This window comes from Lutra lutra, chromosome 6, assembly GCF_902655055.1.
Source record: "Lutra lutra chromosome 6, mLutLut1.2, whole genome shotgun sequence".
NCBI classification, from domain to species: Eukaryota; Metazoa; Chordata; class Mammalia; order Carnivora; family Mustelidae; genus Lutra; species Lutra lutra.
In genome coordinates this window covers 94,537,184-94,558,839 of record NC_062283.1, presented here as the reverse complement: position 1 = coordinate 94,558,839, position 21,656 = coordinate 94,537,184, and the positions used below count along the sequence as shown (strand labels likewise).

At 44.5% G+C, this 21,656-nt stretch overlaps 1 protein-coding gene across 10 annotated transcripts in view; it reads left to right on the top strand.

Annotated features, from left to right (window-relative positions):
• The window catches only part of PLAGL1 (PLAG1 like zinc finger 1), a 68,343-nt gene extending 47,368 nt beyond the window's left edge, over positions 1-20,975 (top strand). For 5 of the 10 annotated variants that reach the window (XM_047733746.1, XM_047733745.1, XM_047733744.1 and 2 more), the window contains 2 exons: positions 13,574-14,057; positions 18,633-20,975. In XM_047733746.1, the coding sequence (XP_047589702.1) occupies positions 13,906-14,057; positions 18,633-19,872 (1,392 nt within the window). In that variant the 5' untranslated portion in view covers positions 13,574-13,905 and the 3' untranslated portion in view covers positions 19,873-20,975. The other 5 variants (XM_047733748.1, XM_047733742.1, XM_047733747.1 and 2 more) reach the window with 5 other exon arrangements.
• Positions 20,976-21,656: the final 681 nt, after the last annotated feature.

Here is a 21,656-nt window from a genome sequence, read left to right as displayed (position 1 = left end):
GTAGGAATGGAGAAAGGCAGAGCAGCTCCCGTGAAGCAGGGGAGGGGGAGTCTTGCCCTTGTGTCTTCTGTTTCCTGTGTGATGGACGTTGGAAGGCTAAGCGTGATAACTGGGAAGAGCCTGGACTGTGTCAGCTCTGTGTGGCTGGTGAGTCAGTGGGCCGGGAGCAGGTAGGGGGTGGCTGCCACACCAGGTAGCGTTGGTCTCGGGAGCTGAACCAGACAAGCCCTGGCAGTACGGCCAGTCCAGTGGCTAGGCTAGCCCGAAAGGAGGAGCTACTTGGGACATCGCTATAGGCTACTGGGAAGGAGCAGCAGGCATGTGGCGGGGGAAATGGGGCTCATTGTAAGCAAGGTGCCTGGCCTCCAGGGCGCTGGGAGCACAGACCCGCACAGTGAGGCCCCGGGATGGGGTGCGGGGTGGACCACACATGTGGCTCGCCAGCACAGCTACTTAGAGAGCTCACATTCCTCCCCATTGAGCGGGGTATGATTGTAATGGTTTGTTAAACAAACAAAGGACCTAAAGCTGTGAATGGGGGGAGAGAAAAGACTGAAGGTGAAAAGGAGATGCGGCCCTGCTTGCCAGTGTTCCTCTCTTCTGAAGCTTTCGCCTCCATTTCCCCCGGCATTCCTTTCTGCCTTTCAGCGAAGCCAGTGCAGGAACTGGGACAAGTTGCCTTGTCTTTCCAGTGCATTTGCTTTTTAAAATGGAAACTGATGAAATGTGTAACATCTTTAAAAGAAAAAAAATTTACAACTAGAGTCACTTTGAAGGACCAGTGACACGTATTTTTATATTTCAACTGAAGTATTCCTGGGTGAACCATTTGCTCTGCATCATTTGGATCTATGGGACGTGGCATGGAAAGGCAAGGAGAATATTCTTGCTCTGACACCGTGTGGTCATTTGTCTGATAAATAGGGCGTGTGCCCTCCGAGGTGGGCAGCCGTGCTTCTGGAAGAAGGGCAGTGAACGCCGGCACAGGCACAGCCATTTTACCTTTTTCTGTTAAGTATGTACACAGTTCATAGGACAGTGACTTCTGGGTGCTTGTTTGTTGAAAAAGCTTAGGGAAAGAAAGAGTCGAAGCTGTCCTTTACCAATTGCCAGTTATATTCGTGGCCATTTGGGTAATCAGATTTTGGATCTCAGGCTCATTGCGTGTAAAAAACAATCATGGAGAATTTTAGAGCAGCTCCTTTCAATCTGCGGTTCCCTCTGGGTCTGGGAGTGGTCCCTGGGGGAGAGGGTAAGTGCATGCTGTGCATGCTTGTGACTTTTGTCCTGTGTGAAAGAATCTGTTGATGGAAGCATCCTGGCTGTCACTGGCCCCCCGAACCCTCTGGGACAGCCCTGCCTCCTCTCCAGGCTCATCTCCTGCTCCTCCCCTTAGCCTCACAGCTGCCTTCAAGCAGCCTTTGCCCATGGGACACCGCAGGCTGCCCTGTGCTGCTCTGTCCCTCCCTCTGCCTGAAGTCCCCCTCATCCACCTGCTACGTGCTGCACCTCGGTGGCCGGTGTCAGATTTTTAGAAAGGAAGAACAGAAGTCCTCTCTCATTCTGCCACTCAGAGATACTTTGCTGACATAGTGTTATCTGTTTGCAGGCCTTTTTCTATTTATTTAGAGACACTGTTGTTTCAGAATCAAACAGTCCATCAGGGTCTTCAGCATCTTTTCCAAACCTCTTGTAGCTTTTATGTTTCCCTCAAGAGATTTTTAACTCATGAATCTGGCTTCCCATTATTAGGGTGACTGGTATGCTTTTCTTCTTTTATTTTTCTCAGTTGAACCTTTACCCTCACACACTTCCTGGGAAGGAAGCAGGCTTTTCTTTTCCCTAGAATGGTAACTGTATTAGGACAATAGGCCCTGCCACTAATTAGGTAAGTTTTGGTTCCTCCGTGCCCTACTCTTAGAGACCCGGGAACAGAGATCACGGGCTGTGAGCTATGGAAGCATAGCCTAGAAGGGCTTAAAGGCCAGCCATAGAGGGTTTGTTGGGAGGGAGGAGGAGGATCTAGTTTCAGCTGTCACAAAAGGATAGCCTCCATCACTGACTTTATGACTGGAAAATCTTCTCCTCGTCCCAGAGGCTCTCATGTGGGTTTCAGGACTACTGTCCACCCCTCTCACCCACCATGATACCACCATGATATGGAGGCCATGAATGGTCTCCATGAGACCAGGTCTGCTCCGTCTCAGCTTGACAACCAGCCCTGGAATTCACCCTTGCCTCTCTGGATGCACATGCCTGTTTTGCTTATTTGTGGACATTTGATATTTCTTCCAGAATGTCCTTAAAACAATCACATACATGGTGTGGAGAGGAAGGGAGCAGAAGTTTTCAGCATTGTGCAGAAGGACCCGTTCTAGGGCAGTGTTTTGGCCCTAGCTGGGGAGGCCTGAGCTGGGCAAGCCTCCTGCTTCCACTCTGTTTGGGGAGGATGGGGGGCTGCTTACACACCTGCTTCAGGGAGGAGCCCCTGCCGGGATGGAGCCTGGCTCCCCGCCTCAGGCAGCAGTCCTTTCCCCTGGGTAGTGTGGCTTCTCTTGGTCTTCTGTGGCTTTCTGAGGCTCATGTTCCTGGGTTTCTGCCTTTTCTGCTAATTCTTAGGGCTTCCTCTGGTTTCAGTTGAGACAGGAGTCCAGGGCGCGCTCTCCTTATTTCTACCTGTTCTCCTCCTACCTTCCCCACCCCATTCCACGTAGACTCAGAGTGGTTTGCCTGAACTATTAAATAGGTCAGGTAGATCTTCAGTCTGCTAAACACACTGTAACAAAGGAAGGTTCCCACATGTAGAAAAGCCTACTTTCTCCTACTAGACTGGGCAACCGAACAGGGGTTTTGAGCTGTTGGGGTCCTGTTTTATACAGTAACCATCTAGAAATTATTTTGAAACCTCACATTTTTTAATGCAGATTCTCATTTTGCTTATTTTTGTTGCCATAGACTTGTCACTACACTCTCTTACCCAAGAAAAGTGGAGGAATTTAGCAGCAGAAAGCTTCTTCTGCTTTTGGAACCTCTAAGAATTACTTGTCCCCACAAGCCTGCTTCCGCCCTGTTCCACAATGCAGGATAGATGTCCTGAGGGAAAATCGACTTAGCTACAGCCTGCCATAAAGAAAACAAATTCCTCCTCACCCCCAGGACAACCACTTTACCAAACGATGCTGGAAAGGACAAACATTGGTGATCAAAGTTGAGCATGTGGGCTTAATGCAGGATCTGAGGCCACCCAGGTAGAGCTCCAAGTAATGTACAGGGTCACTTACAGAAGCCAGATTCAGAACGGTATCCATGTCCCTGTAGCCAAAGGGTGTCATTCTTTGTGTTTGGTCTAGAAAAGAGCCTCAGCTTCTCCTTTATGGCGTAGATGTCCTCACTGGCCTCCGTGCCCATTAGGCACCATTACATTGAAGAGGTCTGGAACCAGAGCTCGCCTGGGCAGAGCGCACAGACTGAAATCCAAGCAACGCAGAGAACATTAGCGCAGCCCTGCACAAGGATAATAGGCCTAAAATGGAGCTCCTTGTGCGCATGTTCGGCTGGACTTCTCTTCCAGGACTCCTCCTTCCTTTCCTCCTCTGCTACCACAGATACCTCTTTCCTGTGACCTAACCTAAGTCCTCAACTAGACTGTTTACGAAGTGTCCTTTCAGCCTGCCTGCTTTTCTTTCCAGGTCGCTGTTACCCCTTCAGAGACGCGGCAGATGGTCTCACCACTGCCTCTGGTCTCACCCCTCTCTAATAAATCGTCTTCCACATCTCTGCTATAGTTATGGTCACTAAGTCTGACTTGATGACAAGTCCAGTGCTTATCATGGATTTGTGTTCCCCAGCGCCTTGGTATCAGTCCTGGGTTATCCTTGCTTCTTCTGGTTTGACTCCTCTCTGTTTTCTTCATAGATTCCTATGCTTATGCCCTTCCCAGTGTTTCTTCCGGTTCCTGTGGAGACAGTGTTTTGTTGGCCTTCTCTACTTCCTTCTACCTCTTCTTCCACCTCCTTCACTCCACACTAACTCATAAACTCATACTGGCTAGCCTTGACTAAATAGGTCAGTCAACTACTAAAGGATTACAACAACAAAACCCACCTTACCCTAGTGGAATGAAGCAGTATTATATCCCTGAACCTTCATGATTTGGCCTTTGCCTCCTTTTCTGGCCTCTTTGTCCACAGTGCCCCATATCTGCAGCATAATCCAGTCATATTGAACTACTTATTTTCAAGTATCCTATGCTGATTCATTCCCTCAGCCTGAAATAGACCACCTCCCCACTTAAGCACCTGGTAAACTTTCAGGCTTAGCTTTAACGTTGGCTTCTCCACGAACCGTCTCAGTCTCTCAAGCAAGCTCTCAAGCAAGAGATGACCACGCCTTAGACAGCTGTATCCTTTATCCACCTTGCATTCTGATAATTCCTTTCACTTTTTATCAGGCATAAATCTTTGTAGAGTGATTTAGTTATATCGTATCTTTTAATCCCTAAGGAAGAGCATCTTTGAATGTCTGTCCATGATTCCAGTCTTGTATATCGTCTCTCTTACTTTCATGAGGCATTACTTGGTCTTGCCTGACTTTCTAATATTTTGGCAATGGGGTTGGCTTAAAAACTGAATTTCATCCAAGTGTGTTTTTGTGGGAGGGTGGACAGGTGTTAAAAAATTAAACAGGACATGTCAGATGTGGTATGTGACAAAAGGAAAAAAAAAAGGCAATCCCATGGAGTAGAAAATTATAGGGAAATTGTTTTAATGATGGACCAAGAAATCTCACTTGAATAAAATTGTGCATATTTTCACCTGTGTATTAGTTATCTGACTTTCCCTTTCTGTGAAACTCCTTTTTAATTTTTATTCTTGCCTGAAGTTTTAAAGTTTTATTTTAAACATTAAGACTAAATCTGTCTAGAATTTTTATATGTGGTGCATGATGGGACTCCAGCTCCCTTATTTTCCACATGGATAACCGATTATTAAGTGGTCTGTTCCCACCCCAGTGATTGCTGTCCAAGCCCTGTCATATGTTGTTTCCATACAAGGGTGGGTCTGTTTCTTGGCTATTCATTCTACTCCATTGGTCCACTTGTCTAATCCTGTGCCTCAGTATGTCATACCGCCTTAATTACGATGAGCTTTAAAAACAAAAACAATAACAACAAAACAACCTTATCCACTATCTCTTAAGTTTTTCTTCTTTGGGAGATACCATGGTCTGTTGGTATAATGAGGAGTATGATCCAGTAGGACTAGGAAGTTCTTGGCCATTCTTGGACTTTTCCTTTTCCATATAAAATTTGGAATGATCAGGGTTCTAACAAAGAACCCTGTTGAATTTTTATTAGCAATTCATTGAATTAATATGTAAATATGGAAAGAACTGACAGTGTTACAGTAATTCTATCTGTATTTCCGTATTCATGATCATGGTATATTTTTCCATTTACTTAGGTCTCCTATAATGTCTTTCAGTATAGTTTTGAAATTGCTCCATAAATATATGGTACCTTTGTGGTTAGATTTGTTCCTAGATATCTTTGTTTTATGGCAAATGTATATGGTATTTTAAGTTCTATTTCTGTTTACTGGCATTTAGAAATACAGTTGATTTTGTATTTTGATTTTTATAACTAAATATCTTGCCAAGCTGTTAGCCTGTGTGTGGATTCTTTGGAGTTTTCTGTGTAGACAGTCATTATAAATAATGAAAGATCTCTTGCATTCCAATTTTATATCTTTCATCTCTTTATAACTTTATTGTAGGTCCATTCTAGTACAAAATGTTTAACAAGGTGTAGTGTTTAATAGGTAACTTTATCATATAACGAAGATAGCTGTTTGAGTAATTTAAAAATTGATCTCTTTTATATTATTTTGTCTAAATGTGCATTTTTGAACATTGAACCTATGAATGAATTTGTGGTTAGTCTCTGGGTTATATTAGCTGGTTTAGAAAAGGTTCTTCGTGGTATTAATCACTAGTGAGCATTAAGAGGAGCAAATACGTAAAAATAGCAGATACCCTCAAAAGAAGCCACATTGGCAAACATAAAGGTGCCTAAGAATCATCAGATGAGTTTCTGCAAATTCTTAGACGCTCCCCCAGCAAATTTCACTCAAATCCCTTGCCCTGCCCCTGGGTCTTGTCCTTGCTATTGCCTTTTCTGTTGTTTTCTTAAAAATCTCTCTCTGTGTGTGTTTTATAGTCCTTTTAGGGATCTCTCTCTCTCCCTTGCTCTCTCTCTCATATTTATAGTTGTTTTTGAAGTTCTCTTTTCTCCATAGATGCTTTCTTTTGACTTCTGGTGATCCTCAGCTGTCTGCTGACTTATGAGTGGAGCCATTAAAAAGCTGATGGAAGCTTTGTATACTTAAATAGGGCTTGGTTGTGGATTAACGCAGGTACACCTGGGGACCGCCATTTGTCCTTGTAATTAGCTCTTTTCTCTTGGGCTGGTCAGCTTTCCCAGAGAAGTCTCCTGGAGGGGATGGGCCTGTTGCCTGGGTTCCGATAGCCAGAGAGGGTCGGTATACAGCCTTCCATGGAAGTCCCTCTGTTTGAGCAGGGTGCGCTGCCCTCAGACGCTCCACTAGGAGTGGGTCAGAGGGCTGGAATGCTTCGCCAGCAGACCTTTCGACTTTCTCGGTTCTTAGACCTACTCTCCCCTCCCCTCCAGAGTTACCTAGTGCCCACATTTCTGAGTCTCTTGATGGGTTCCAGAGGGTAAATCAGGTCGCCCCGTAGCTTTTCATTACTGACTTAAATTTGAACTTTCTGAGGTCCGAGAAGCCAGTTACTGCTTGTTTCCCTGCTTTCCAGCTCCAACATTTTATTGCCATTTTCTCCTCTTCGGGTGTTTTTAGAAAAATCTCATTAGTACTGTTTTAGTAGCATTTCGGAAGAGACTGGAGCCACACACTTTTATTCAATCTGCCATCTTTAACTAGATTGTACCCAACTATCTATCTGTAAACGGAAGGTTCACACCCTGTCCTCATTGGCATTTTCTGTCTAGTGCCTAGATTTGATGTTCTAAAGCTGTGCTGTAATCAACCAGAGAGCTTTCTCATTACTTTGGTCTCTGAATATTACACACATAAGTCACTTTGGCTCTCTTGTTTATTTCAGGCCTTGTTTCCAAGAAAATAAGAGCTGACTCACTGAGTTAACAAAGTTAAGTCTCTCAAGGTAACTGTTTAAAAGTCAGCGGGCAGCAAACCTGATTTGAACAGGTGGTGGGTGGCGCCCCCGCCAAGGGCCGAACGCAGGGGCAATCAGTGCTTCCCACTACGGAGAACCAGGGTCTCAGACCTCTTAAGGCGGAGCTGTCTAAAAGGCTGTTGAGTAAGTAGTTCTGCAGGGAACACGGAAGAACTTTCTATGGAGGTAGATTTTCACCAAACCAATTTTGCTTTTTCTTATTTAGCCGTGCTTTTGGTGAGCTACTTTTATCTCCATCACAACCTCCTTAGCCCAAGCCCCCCTGGGTTTCAGCTGGACTTCTAATCGCTTCCTCCTAGGTTTACCATCTTCCCAAGCAGACAGGGAGCTCCTTCCTCTGCCTGGGAGTGACAGGGAGAAGGAAGAGTTGCCAGGTGGGCAGGAGTGGCAGGACACTCTAGGAAGGGGCATTGTGTGGAAAACACAGAGATGTGACAGAACATGGCACATTAAGAAAATAGCAAGTGGGGGTGCCTGGGTGGCTCAGTGGGTTAAAGCCTCTGCCTTTGGCTCAGGTCATGGTCCCAGGGTCCTGGGATCGAGCCCCACATTGGGCTCTCTGCTTGGCGGGGAGCCTACTTCCCCCTCTCTCTCCTCCTGCCTCTCTACCTACTTGTGATCTCTCTCTCTGTCAAATAAATAAATAAAATCTTAAAAAAAAAAAAAAAAAAGAAAATGCAAGTGGGTTGACCTGCAGCCTTGGTTGCCATTGGGCCTTGGTAGGAAAGAGGTGTGTAGACATAACAGGGTGTCCCACCTTGTGGATCCAGCTTAAGAGTTCATCTCGCGTGCTGTCAGCTCAGGTGTTAGTGGATTTCAGTGATGGCGTCTTAGTACTTTATTGAGGATAAATACACACATGCAGACATTTTTCAGATATAAGATTTTTTGAGGTGCTGACAAATGACCCCCTATGATTTAGAGGGTAGTTTACTCTCTAGGCAGAAGGTAGGCCTGTCTTACATGATAGTTGTCATCTGTAGCCATATTTTTTAATCTGTTTTTTACATTTTTAAATTTTTTATGTAATCTTTGTGCCTACCCTGGGACTCATACTCATGACCCCGAGATCAGCAGTCGCATGCTCTACGACATGAGCCAGCCAGGCGCCGCTGCTCCCCTCCTCCCCCCGTGTAGTCATATTTGAAATGAAATTTGTACAAGTTGTTTACTGCTTGAATTTCAGAAGAACATTATTATAGAAACTTTTTTGGTTTTTCTTTTACTCTAACCTGATAAAATGCAATGATTGTGACACAAAATATATGGCCTATGGATTAGGAAATATCAATGACTTTGCGAACACACAGAGTTGATGGCACCTAGAGGGTTTTTTTTTTGTTTTTTGTTTTTTGTTTTTCTGTTTTCATCTAAGTCAGTGGCCTTTAACCTGTTTAAATCTTGGACTCCTTAGAAAATCTGAAGCAAGCTTTGGTCCAAGAACTCCAATATTCATGCCTCCTAATGTTGCACAGAATTTCAGAGAATTCACAGCCACTTATGAACCCCTGCTCTAAGTTAAGAGTGAAAACCTAGCCACAGCCATCTGGTAAGGTACTTATCAAGGCCTCACATCTGTCATCCTCAACCAAGTTAGTCCTGCCCTGGGAGCACCTGTTTTGCTGATTAGACATACACTGAGTCCCAAATCATCTGCCACACTCACTCAGATACAATACCGACCAAATTTTTCAGTGCATATGTGTAATAACAAACAACTACCTGAGGTTCTGAGAAACATCATCTTTACCTTGCTGATGTTTCTGGGTAGTTTTGTTGATGTTGGAAACTTGCTACCAATGTCCTCCAAGGAACGGATACTAAGAGAAGCACCCTCTGTAGGGGGCTCCTAGAGCCAAATGAGCAATGAACTTACCCACCCTGCTCCATGATTGACAGTTTCATATTTTGTGAATATAAGAAGTAAACAGAAACTTGATAGAGGCCCTTTTAAAACTGGCTTTTAACATATGTATAGAAAAACAATCCCAAATTACGGGAGTATGAGACACAGGGAAATGTTTGGAGCAGAACCTTCTTATCTACAAGAAATGGTGATGAATGGAGTCAAAAAAATCTTAGAGTACCAATGTTGGAAGATTAAAAATGGAAATTCAGTTTCCTATCAGAAATGGGTCTTGCATTGTGTCACTGGGCACAATGGAAATAGAAGCCAGAAGTCATAGTTTATTTTGAGAATGCCGTAGAACATTTGTCGTTCCCCATTAGCTGATTGTGTTATGCAGCACTGGGGACACCCTAGAACTACACTTGTGCTCTGACCTCTACCATCATATACCACCCGCTCTCAGGGCACACAGCCTTTCCTAGCTGTTGCCATATATATATGTTCTTATTCCAATCTGATCCTCACTCATCCCCAAAATAATCAGTATGAACAGAATGAAGCAGATGGCACAAGCCTTTGGCGTACTGGCAGATCTGTATCACTCACTCAGTATTTTTAGAATCAAGGGGATTGAAAATTATGTCCTGAGATGTTTTGGGGGAAGACTTACTATCTTTCCAGGGTGACAGGTGTTAAAATATTACCGTATTTAAGACTCAAATGCAATCTGTATGTCATAGAATAGACTGGTTATCATCAGGACCATCCCTTTGTCAATTCTCTGTTAGGATTGTTGGTGGTCTGCCAGATAATAGAAAGTGAATCCTGAGTCTGTTTTAAGGATGTGGCCAGAAAGCGCATCAGGTTTCAACCAAAGATTGGAATCGGCGGCAGCCAGCCAGTGCTGGTCATGTACGTGGTGATGGGGGACATTGTATTATCCACACCGTTTATTTTTTTAAAAACAGCTGAGCTTTGATCCTCAGCCACAATGAATTTATAGTCTGTTGAGACAGACTATTTTTATAGGAGTTTGTGATAATATCATGAAAACAGTGTAAATATTTATATTTGAAAGTCCACATTAATGAAATACACAGTTATGGTGAATGGAACCTTAAAACCATTTGTGAATTTGAATTCATCATTAAAAAAGACTTACTGAAGAAATTAAAGAGTGTTATTTTCAGATTAATTCAATTCAGCATCTGAGGACCAACTTTGCACTTAGTGTTGGGCTACATGTATTTAACACACAGACCTAAAACACACAAAGTTTTGGGAAAAGACATTCATGAAATAAGTAAAATATGTATAAAAATGCTTAAATGACATCTGTTCTTTGAAAGTTCCATGGGGAGCACAGGAAGGAAATGTGTGTCACGTTTAAATAAAATATGCCGTGTCTAAAAATCCTCGATTATATACCCACCATCTTTGAAGGGCCAAGCCAAGGAAAATGTAGGTAATGATGTCCATGACTGTTGGACTTTGGAGTCTAGGGAATTGGCTGGAAAGTGGATCTGGGAAAATTTTATTTAGTGGTCAAGGGCAGGCACTTTCTTTCCTTTTTTTTGGGGGGGGGGGTCTAAATTGAGTAGATCTTACTTTTCTTTTGTATTCTTGGTGTGTTGGTAAGCTATGAGCCAAAGTTGGTATCTGTTGAAAAACAAAGAATACTAAATTTTACCTGTAGTGTCATGGGTCTTTTCTGCATTTGTGAGCACATGTGTTTCTCCCACTGTGAATAACGGATGGTGGTTGTGTAGTGGGAGAGAACATGTTTTTCTCTTGTATCCATAACTGAGTGGCTAGGACCCTGTGCCAGTTGTGCAGCTGACAGCTTCTACTTTTAATACCAGTGTTTCATAAACAACCTATATTTGTGTGGTGTGTTTTTAGATTCCCGTGTATTTCAGATCCCTGTTGTTCCACTTGGTGGTCCCCAACAGCCACTATACGCATCAGGTGGTGTCACAAATGAGGAAAGACACTCAAGATGTAGCCAACAAACGGGCAAGCTAGAATTTGAACTGTGGAATCCTTCCCCGGCATTCATAGAGCAAGGGACTCGGTCTACATAAACCGTCCCATGTTTCAGGGAAAACCAGAGGGTGAATCAGTAGCACAGCTGGGTCTAAAGGCAAGCAGAACCTTGCCCTCCTCTCCCTCTCAAGCAGGAAACTGAGCTCTGCTACCTGGTACAGCAGCCACTAGCCACATGGGGCTATTTTAACACAAAGTTCAGTTTCTCAGTGTCACATTTTGAGTGTTTAGTAGCCATAAGCTATGTGACATTTCTGTCATCACAGAAAGTTCTCTTGGACATACTGGTCATCTCTCAGAAAGCAAGAGTGGGGAGAATGAATTTAGTGAGCGAAGTTGGAAGAAGTGTCTATGCAGGGGATTGATGGAAGGGAGAGAAAATCCCCCCGTCAAGCCAGCTCGTCTCCTGACGGACTGGTGCTATTTTGAATTCAGCTAGAATGAGAACAAAGAAAAGAGGAATTTTAAACTTCATTCCATGTGTATATTTTCATCTTTTTTGATAGACCTGGAAAGAACACAGCACTTTCAAGTGAATAAGTATTTTCAATGATGATGATAAATTCTATGGCTTTTATAGCTGGGCCAGTATTATGGCCAGACTTGGGCCGGATGAGAAGTAGGACACATCATCAGACCTGGCAGCCAAAACTCGGCCACATGGGATAGCGTTCCTAGAAGGAGTCATTTTGTCTGTGGCCACAGTTGTTGGGGAGGCCTCAAAGGAGGGCGTTGGGCATGAACAGCAATACTGTGAGGGCACAAGGAGTTGGGGAGAGGGGCTCAGTTCGAGTCAGACTTGGTGACAGAGGACCAAGGTAGGTGTGTGCTGCCGTTGGAAGGTTTGGTGCCAAGATGCTGGCTGAGAACGCCCACATGCCCAGCTTTGGATCGGTGCTGGAAGTTCACGTCCAAGTGTGCACATTGGCTCTGAGGGTTCCAGGCGGGTGGGGCACCTCAGGGAGGGGTCTCTCCCTCGGGCTGGCTCCTGGGGAACTCTGAGCAGACACTAAAAACATCTGAGCTAGTTGATGAGGAACATAAGAAGTTTGCTGCAGTTTTTGGCCATTAGAAAAGGAATGTGAGTTTCTCTGTGTACATGTGCTCTGAGCCGGCCTGTTTAAAGATGTTTCAACTGTTAGTACAATAAAATTGCACCTAGCTAGACTCCACTTTTCCAATCAGAAAGTAACTGTGAAAAGCTAAGTAAAATTAACTTTTAACAATAAGGAGCCACTCTAAAGACTGGGCAGTCATTGAATGCCTGCGGGAAACAGGCACTTGATGACCTGCTGTGATTGGTCCCTTCACCAGGAGGGCTCTGCTTCCTTGGCAAAGCTCAGAAAAGGCTGGGCTGCATACAAAAGCTACTCCAGGGTGTTTAATGTAAACATATAGTACTCTAATTTTTTTTTTTTTTAACACACGGAAGGTTAGCATTCACTTGCCTGAGAATTACTCTCTAGAAAAGCACAGGATTCTAGGTAGCCAGGCTTTTACTGCCTCGTTCAGGACTACCTGCCACGCCGGCCTCATCTTAAGATGGTCTGCAGCTAGAAGCAAAAGGGCCTGGCCTTGGGGGACTTGTCTGGGTTGGAAGGGTGGTGAGACGGGTTGAGATTGAGGCGGCTGCAGGCCCACCTCCTGGCAGTGGCCTGGGAACAAGCAGTTGGGCCTCCAGGGCAGGGATGGGGAATGAGGGAATGTCCCCATATAGCAAAGGGGAAGAGATTAGGAGAACGGCTCACTAGAGGATGCTAACTACACCTCAGACCGCAGCCTGAGCTGCCCTTGTTTCCATGGGAATACCGGGTCTCCCCTCCGCAGGCCCCGCATCCGTGAGCTAAACTAGCTTTGTTCCCATTTTGTTGGCATCCTAGAGTTGAGACCTTCAGCCTGGTAACCTTGCAAACAAATTAACTTGGATGTATACAAATTATTTCATCTCATCCCATGGAAGTTTAAACAGGTGTGATAAGCAGTGTATGTTATGCTAACAACGAGGGAAGAGGAATAGCCCATGGTTTGAATAAGCAGAGATGATTTTCGTCTGTACCAGTAAAACACTGGAACGCACAGGGGAGTTTTTTTTTTTTTTTTTCCTTTGAATTGGTCGACCGAGTCTCCCGCTGACCTGAAGTCAGGATCTGAAGTAGCTAATACCGTCTGTATGGAAACAGCAGTCTCTGTTGAAGGGGACACAAGCTTCAGGTGCTGTCCCAAGATGTCCCAACACTATGCTGGCTTCCCTGCCGCTCAGGACTTTTGTACAGAAGGACCTGTGGAAGCACACAGGGAGGAGGGAGACCCGGGGGCCACACTGGAGCCTCTGAAAGGAACCTGGTGGTTCTGGGTTACTGGTGCTGAGCTGGCAGGGAAGGAGGAGCACTGGTTTCCAAAGGCTAATGCAAGAAAACTGTTCCTCTGTTCCTCTTCTCTCCGCAGACGGTCTGGTGATCTGGAGCACGTGCCCGCCTAGTGATGCAGATTACCTTTCTGCTCTTGGACCCTCACCTGCGCCTCCGACATTCTCCTCCCAGCCCGAGACTGCATATATAAGTTGGGATGTGGGAAAGCAGGAAGCAAAGCTCATGGTAACTGAGAGGCCCATATCTGGGTAGAACCAGGCCCAGGACCACGACGCGGCCTCTCCCCTGGTCTGGAGTTTTGGCTGTCGTGGCTCCGCTCATGTGCTCAGCACCATCCTTCCATTTGTGCTTAAATGGCACAACATTTGGTCAGCGCATCTGAAAAGGAAGGTGTGAGAAGTAAAGCCCATGGCCACCTATCCCTGCCAATTATGTGGCAAGACGTTCCTCACCCTGGAGAAGTTCACTATCCACAATTATTCCCACTCCAGGGAGCGACCTTACAAGTGCTTGCAGCCAGACTGTGGCAAAGCCTTCATTTCCAGATATAAATTAATGAGGTGAGAGGCTCTAGAAAAGGTATGCACTTTTACACATACCTTGAAATGGCTTAGGTAGCCCTCTGAGCAGACACTGTGAGGGAAAGTGGATGCAGGTTGTGGATGCACGTTCGCCCTTAACGCCACTGCTTACTGTGGTTTTCTGTGACAGTTTTGCATGTAGCATCAGTTCATTCTTTCAACCAGTATTTCCTGTGGTCCTGTGATATGCCAGGCATAAAAACAGGACAGAAAGACCCATGCTGGACAGTGAGTCATGCAAACACAATGAAAATTCGATGCAAGTTCTTTGACAAAGCTACACAGGTGTAAGGAGCTGTTCCCCAGGACTTGAGTGCTGGCAGGGCTTCTCAGACAGTCTTGGGCTGTGACCTAGAGTGACCAGAAGGTGGACGGAGAAGAGGTTCTGGGGAAGCCTGAAGCCTTGACCTTAAAGCACACAAGTACAGAGGGTAGTGGTGGAGGAGGGACCGGGTGAGGCTCAATTGGAGGCAAAAAAGGAAGTCTGTCCAAACAGGCTTATCTGCTGTCCTAAAGGATTTATTTATTCTATTGAGTCTAAGTAGTGCAAAACAGGATTTGGACTGGGATGTTAGAAAGATGATTCATAGTAATTTGGAGGAGAGAGAGGAGGCATACAGTAGAGGGATGTGAAGTAGGATCACATCCAGGTCCTGACAGTGAGGCTGGAGAGGAGGGAACGTCTCGCAAGCATCAGCTTCCTGAGCCTCTTCTCAACTTAGGAGCAGTCTGGCCAAACAAGTAGAATTGTTGGGTAAACAGGTGTTGAGGATATGCATTAATTGGATTTTCAAAGGCATCCATGATACACAGAAGGATAAAAACCACTGTTTTAGCAGACCAGTCCTTAGTACATTTAGTCTGATTTCTTAAATGACAGTTAGGTGCTCACTTCCATGAGGGAAATGAATATATGAGCTACAGTTTCTGCCTCCAAAGGTTTTCATATCCTAGAAAAGACAAAACCTATGTAACATCCCTCATTTGCACACTAGTCCTGAGCAGGGTCATTGAGCATGAATGTTGTGTGGTGTGTGTGAGATCCACACGCAGAATCCCCACTACTGTGTGCTACTTTGGACACCTGGTTAAGGGAAATCTGTCGTTTGCCTTTCATCTTCATGATGTGAACTTCAGACCTGCAACTTTCAGACTACCACAGGTGAGAGTCCAAATCTGGCCAGAGAGGATTTCCCTCTGAGTGGTATTAACATGGACCACATTATCATTAAATCTTGGAGTGCCCTTGGAGGAAGGCACCTGAAAGTTTTGAAAAGATCAAAGTTATGCTCCTGGCCCTCTAGAATACCACTGTCACAGATAATTATAATATGATCTAGTTTTTAAAATGAGCCTATAAATACATAGGTATTTTAAAATTCAAATGGGTTCTGTACACAGGCCGATGTCTAGTTTCCACAGATATGTAAGTATGAGTGCCTACTGTGTGCACAGATTTTGCTGCAAAGCCTTCCTGTTTTGCAAAAGCTGCTTCTGTGGATGTAGGAATTCTGACTCATGTGCTGAAAGCCGTGTTTGCTGTGGTCACCCCGTGGCGAGGATGTGACAGCAGGGAAGAAAGATTGAGACAGGGATGAGGTAGATTTGGAGAAGACAGTGGAGCTGGCAGATGATTGGAGTAACAGGAATTAGGCGGGATTACCCAGTAGAGAGCACGGAAAACGTCTTAAGCCATCTGTTTCGGAGGTGGTAGCTGTGAGGAAGGGAAACAACTTGCCCAGGGAAGGGTGTGAAGTGCGGTGGGAACGGGAAGCAGTGCGCTTTGGGCAAGAACCTCGGGCCCAGGCGCAGCGGCCAGCCTGGCAAGCCTCAGCCTGAAACCGCAGGTCTGAAACGGAATAGAAGAGAGGAGAGATGGTGGGGTTGCTCTCAGCTTTGGGTTTGTAGCTTTTACAACGGGCAGCATTTCCTCCCAATTCCCCTCAGTTGCAACATAAGCTCCATTTTATAAGCAGAGGTGGGAGAAAAAAACTTGCTTAACTAGAGAAGAGAACTGGGTCCCAGTACAGCAAATGGGGAAAGCAGGTGGAAACAGCAAAAGGCAAGAAAGCAAGCTGATTTGGCAAGGCCGGCGGGAAGTCTTACTGCCAGCAGGGACCCCTGAGGAATTCTGAGATCGCGGGCACAGCCCAGGCACCACCCTTGGTGCTGCCTAAAGCACAGACTGAAACTGGTGGTTTCATGGGTTGTGAGGCAAGAAGAGAAGTTGAGGGAAGGAAACCAGCTGTTGAAGTAATTTCAGCTATAAGCTGATCGTGTTCTAGATTGAGATTGTTGCATGAGTCAAGGATCAGTTGAAAGGGGAAAGAATTGGATGCCAGTCAAAGGAGAGAGCCAAAAATGTAGAGGAATGGCGGCTGGTATTATTGCTCATGTAGAATTTGGTCAATCTGTGCCTTTCTCACAGGTAGTCAGGAGTAGGAGGGTCCAGAGTTGTTACCTTGGCATTGATCTATTTATCCATGGACAATAAATGCAATCTAGTCAGATCAAAGTCCTCCACAAAGAAAAAAAGAGGCATGAATAGAAGAGCCAGGGCAGAGCTCTGGGGGGCCTATTCCCTAGTACTGGACCAAATAAAAAATCGTTTAAATGCCCAGCTTATAGATGGTTCCCCCCTCACATCTATTCCTGATGATGTATCTGTGGCTATCTTGTATGAGAATGGGGTTGTTTGCCCTCTAACGAGGCTTGGTAAACACCATCTGCACTGTATTTCAGTATGCGTGGGACTTGGAGCCACAGCATCCTTTCCCTTCTATCTGATGCCCAGAACACTGGTTCCTGTCCCTCCACATTGTTTGTACCATGATACCTATCCCTGTGTTTGTTGAGCTCTGGTGTCATGGAGGGAAGGGATAGGGACTTCTTTTCTTTTTATGCCCTGCAAAGAGTCAGCTTTTTTTTTTTTTTTTTAAGGGAAAGAGGCAGAGATACAAGGTTTTGGTTTATTTTAAAAAAAATTTTTTTTTTAAATTTTGAGAGTGACAGAGCACAAGCAGGCAGAGGGAGAGGGAGAAGCAGACTCCCGGCTAAGCAGGGAGCCTGATGCAGGGCTCGATCCCAGGATCCTGTGATCATGACCTGAGCCAAAGGCAGACATTTAACTGCGCCACCGAGGCGCCCCAGTTTTGCTTTATTTTTAAGGAAATGACAGTTTGGCTTAACTCATTATATTTTTGAACTGGCTACTGTAGATCCCTTACCAATTCTACCTCTAGCAAAGGAAAAGGAATGGACAAGCTAGGGTAGAAGGCTGGGTGGAAGGTATAATTAGTACACTTTTGACTTAAATCCTTTTCTTACAGAAATGAGTTGTTAGGAATTCTTTTGTATCCAAAGCCACAAGTTCAATTGCATCTCAGAGGCATGCAGCCCATCTCCAGTTCTTCAAGATCAGCCTACTTCCTGAAGGTCACTGATAATTTCATTGGCAGTTCAAAAGGACTTTTTCTATAAGGGCTAAGCTCCTACAACAGTTGAAAGTTTTTCTTTGAGCTTCCAGGACAAGCCATAGTCATCCTAGTTGATCTGAAATTTCAGAATACCTGTTTTATATCTGTAAAGCACAAATCAGTTCTGGAAAACCATCACAGTTCCATTTTTTGTTGTAGTTCCACTGGTTTCCTAAAATCTAAACTCTTTTGGTTTTTAAAGACTCAGTGATAGGAGGAAATCCCAAGTTCAGTTACAACTTTAGTCATCCTTAAAACTTGAAAAATGTCCATTTTAGTAAGTAAGTGTATCATCTAAAATGCCAAGTCCTGTAAGTTTTCCTTCCAAAACAAGTGTCCATAATTACAACTTGTGGCTTGCAGGTACAACATAGGTTGCTTCACATCCACTTTGACAGTTCACTCTTTTAGGTATTCTGTCTTTAGAGCCTCTGGAGCCAGGGGCTGCACACCTCTGAGATGAGAGCAGATAGAAAAGTACTAATTAGAAGACCTGAGACTGAAGCGTAAGGATCTCCTGGATCTCATGCTCCAAGCACAGGTGGTGGGTGGTACTCTGGGTCCAAGTGAACACTCTCTGAGAATACGGATAAAATTTTCAATGTTATTTCTGTGGCCTGAACTTTTTGCCTCAATCGGTAAAGACCAAGCAGGAGTTATACTTAGGAACAGAAACCTAAAATCTGGGAAGGGGGTATAAGGGGGGCATGAGGTTCTATATAGAAGATAAATTGGGTCACTTTTGAAAATGCAGTAATTTCCAAAGAGCCTTCTTGAAAAATTACCTATTTTTAAATGTGTTTGTCTAGAAATCTTTGTATAGATGAGGAAGATAGGTTCTCAAAGAATATTCTTTTTACAGGTTTGAAAACTATTAGACCTCTAATGCCTTTTTTTTTTTTAGATTATAAAGTTGTGTGTCTGTAGAATCTGGAAAACACAGAAAAGCTCTTTCTTAAATGAAAATCTCTTGTGCCAGCACCTAGAAAAGCCATTAACATTTTAATAATAGCATCCCCACACATTTGACTATTAAAACAAACTGAGTCTATTATGAAATTTTTCCTTCTGCTCCTAGGCACATGGCTACCCATTCGCCCCAGAAATCTCACCAGTGTGCTCACTGTGAGAAGACATTCAACCGGAAAGACCACCTGAAGAACCACCTCCAAACTCATGACCCCAACAAGATGGCCTTTGGGTGTGAGGAGTGTGGGAAGAAGTACAACACCATGCTGGGCTACAAGAGGCACCTGGCCCTCCATGCGGCCAGCAGTGGCGACCTCACCTGTGGGGTCTGTGCCCTGGAGCTAGGGAGCACAGAAGTGCTGCTGGACCACCTCAAAGCCCATGCTGAGGAAAAGCCCCCGAGCGGAACCAAGGAAAAGAAGCACCAGTGCGACCACTGTGAGAGATGCTTCTACACCCGGAAGGACGTGCGGCGCCACCTGGTGGTCCACACCGGCTGCAAGGACTTCCTGTGCCAGTTCTGTGCCCAGAGATTTGGGCGCAAAGACCACCTCACTCGACATACCAAGAAGACACACTCACAGGAGCTGATGAAAGAGAGTCTGCAGTCTGGAGACCTTCTGAGCACCTTCCACTCCATCTCTCCCCAGTTTCAATTGAAGGCTGCCCCGCTGTCTCCTTTCCCTATAGGAGCTCCTGCACAGAACGGGCTTGCAAGTAGCTTGCCAGCTGAGGTACACAGCCACCCCCACAACCCTGCGGATCAAACCGCCCAGCCTGTACAACCGCTGCCAGAGCCCCTGGTCCCCCTCCACCCCGTAACAGCTCCTAGCTCTCCTCCCCCGCCCCTCCAGAATCACAAGTACAACACCAGTTCTACCTCATACTCCCCACTTGCAAGCCTGCCCCTCAAAACAGATACGAAAGGATTTTGCAATATCAATTTGCTTGAGGACTTGCCTCTGCAAGAGCCTCAGTCACCTCACAAGCTCACCCCAGGTTTTGATCTGGCTAAGGGAAGTGCTGGTAAAGTAAACCTGCCCAAGGAGCTAACTGCGGATGCTGTGAACCTAACAATACCTGCCTCTTTGGACATTTCCCCCCTGTTGGGCTTCTGGCAGCTGCCCCCGCCTGCTACCCAAAATGCCTTTGGGAATAGCTCTCTCACCCTGGGGCATGGGGAGTCTCTGCCCCACAGGTTAGGCTGTCTGGGGCAGCAGCAACAAGATCCCTCACTAGCCATGAGCACCATGAGCCTGGGTCAGCTCCCCCTTCCTCCCATCCCCCATGTTTTCCCAGCTGGCACTGGCTCTGCCATCCTGCCTCATTTCCATCATGCATTCAGATGACTGGTTTTCAAAGCATACTTTTCTTATTCTGGAAGGTGTTTTAAGAAGCATTTTAAACATCAGTTATAATAATACAAGGAAAGATTTGGAAAGCAGGACTGGGAATATGGCTTATTCAGTGATGACTGGCTTGAGATGAGAAGAGTTCTCGAACTGCATGTATTGTGCCAATCTGTCCTGAGTGTTCATGCTTTGTACCAAATTTAATAAGCAAGTATTCTTTAATGGAACTGCAAATATTGTCATAACCGACATCCAAACGAGGGCTGCTATATATACGTGTTTGTCAAATTGAATTTAATCGTAAGCCATGATCATAATAATGTTAACTAATTTTATGTGGCACTGCCTAGTAAGGGAACTATGGAAAGGTTTGGATTTCTCCAAAATGGGAGAATTTTTAAAATAAGAAAATAACCTTTATATTGCATATTATAACTAGGCTGTGTATTTCTTTTCAGGGATTTTTCTACCTTCAGGGTTGGATGTAGTTTAGTTACTATTGCCATAGCCAACCTGTAGTTTTACAGAAACAATTTCTTGTGGAATAATAGTCTCCATTTTAAAAAAGCATTTTAAATGTAGTTTGAATATTTTCCACAAGATGCTACAATGTGAGTTATCACTTCATTTATCTTAAAGACTAAACTGGTTGTCAGTTACATCTGACAGGAGAAAAATATGTATCACTGTGTAACCAGGTTAAGTGGTAAAATAATCCAGGCGTCAGTCAAAAAAAGCATTTTGCTGACTTTAATATTGATTATATTTTTTAACAGGAATTTAAGAAACTATTACTGGAATTTTAAAATATATATATATATTAAACAAGAATTTTCTTTGCTCTGTCTGGCTTAAAATACTACTCTGCTTAAGTATTATTTTTAATCACCAATAAATGCATTTTTAAATTCATCATTTAAGTCAATATTAGTTTTATTCAAAAAGGTTAACATTTGCAATGTAATCTATGTCTTGAATTTGGTATCTAATGAGTTTTAAAAATATAAAACCTAACCTTTTTTAAAGCTCCTTTGTCTTTTGTGTTTAGAGGCTTTCTATATGAAGATATATCTTACATATAATAAACTCCACAAATCCTGCATACTGACTTGACTGATTTTTATATACAACTATACCCACGTACGCGTGCATATGGAGATTAAACCACTTCCAGCTCCCTCCCCAGCTCCCTCATGCCCCCTCCTGGTTGTTACTTTCCCCCACAGAAACTCCTCTTCTGACTTTTATGCAGCATGTATTAGTTTTGAGTAAATTAGGATTTAAGGTGGAAGCTCATATGCTTAAATGCCTAACATTATTTCTAAAAATTGCTGATACAACATTTGGATCTTTCCATAATATTATGTAATTTATTTCTGATATTTAATGTCAGAGTACTGGCTTCTGGAGTTTTTAGTCTACCCTGGGCTACCATGTTCCAGTTTTAGAACTGTCCTTACCACTAATTTTTAGTACAAATTAGAAATTTGCCTATTCCTTATTGGGATTTCTTCAGAACGTATTTCTACAGAACTCCTTGAATCTGTCACGCCTGGTTTTTTTTTTTTCCCCACCTCTAATGAGGGTGGGGGTGGGTGGAAAGAAGGAAGCCTTGAGTACCTGTGCCCATCAAAGAAGCCTATTGGGGGCGCCTGGGTGGCTCAGTGGGTTAAAGCCTCTGCCTTCAGCTTGGGTCGTGGTCCCAGGGTCCTGGGATCGAGCCCCGCATCCGGCTCTCTGCTCAGCAGGAAGCCTGCTTCCCTTCCTCTCTCTCTGCCTGC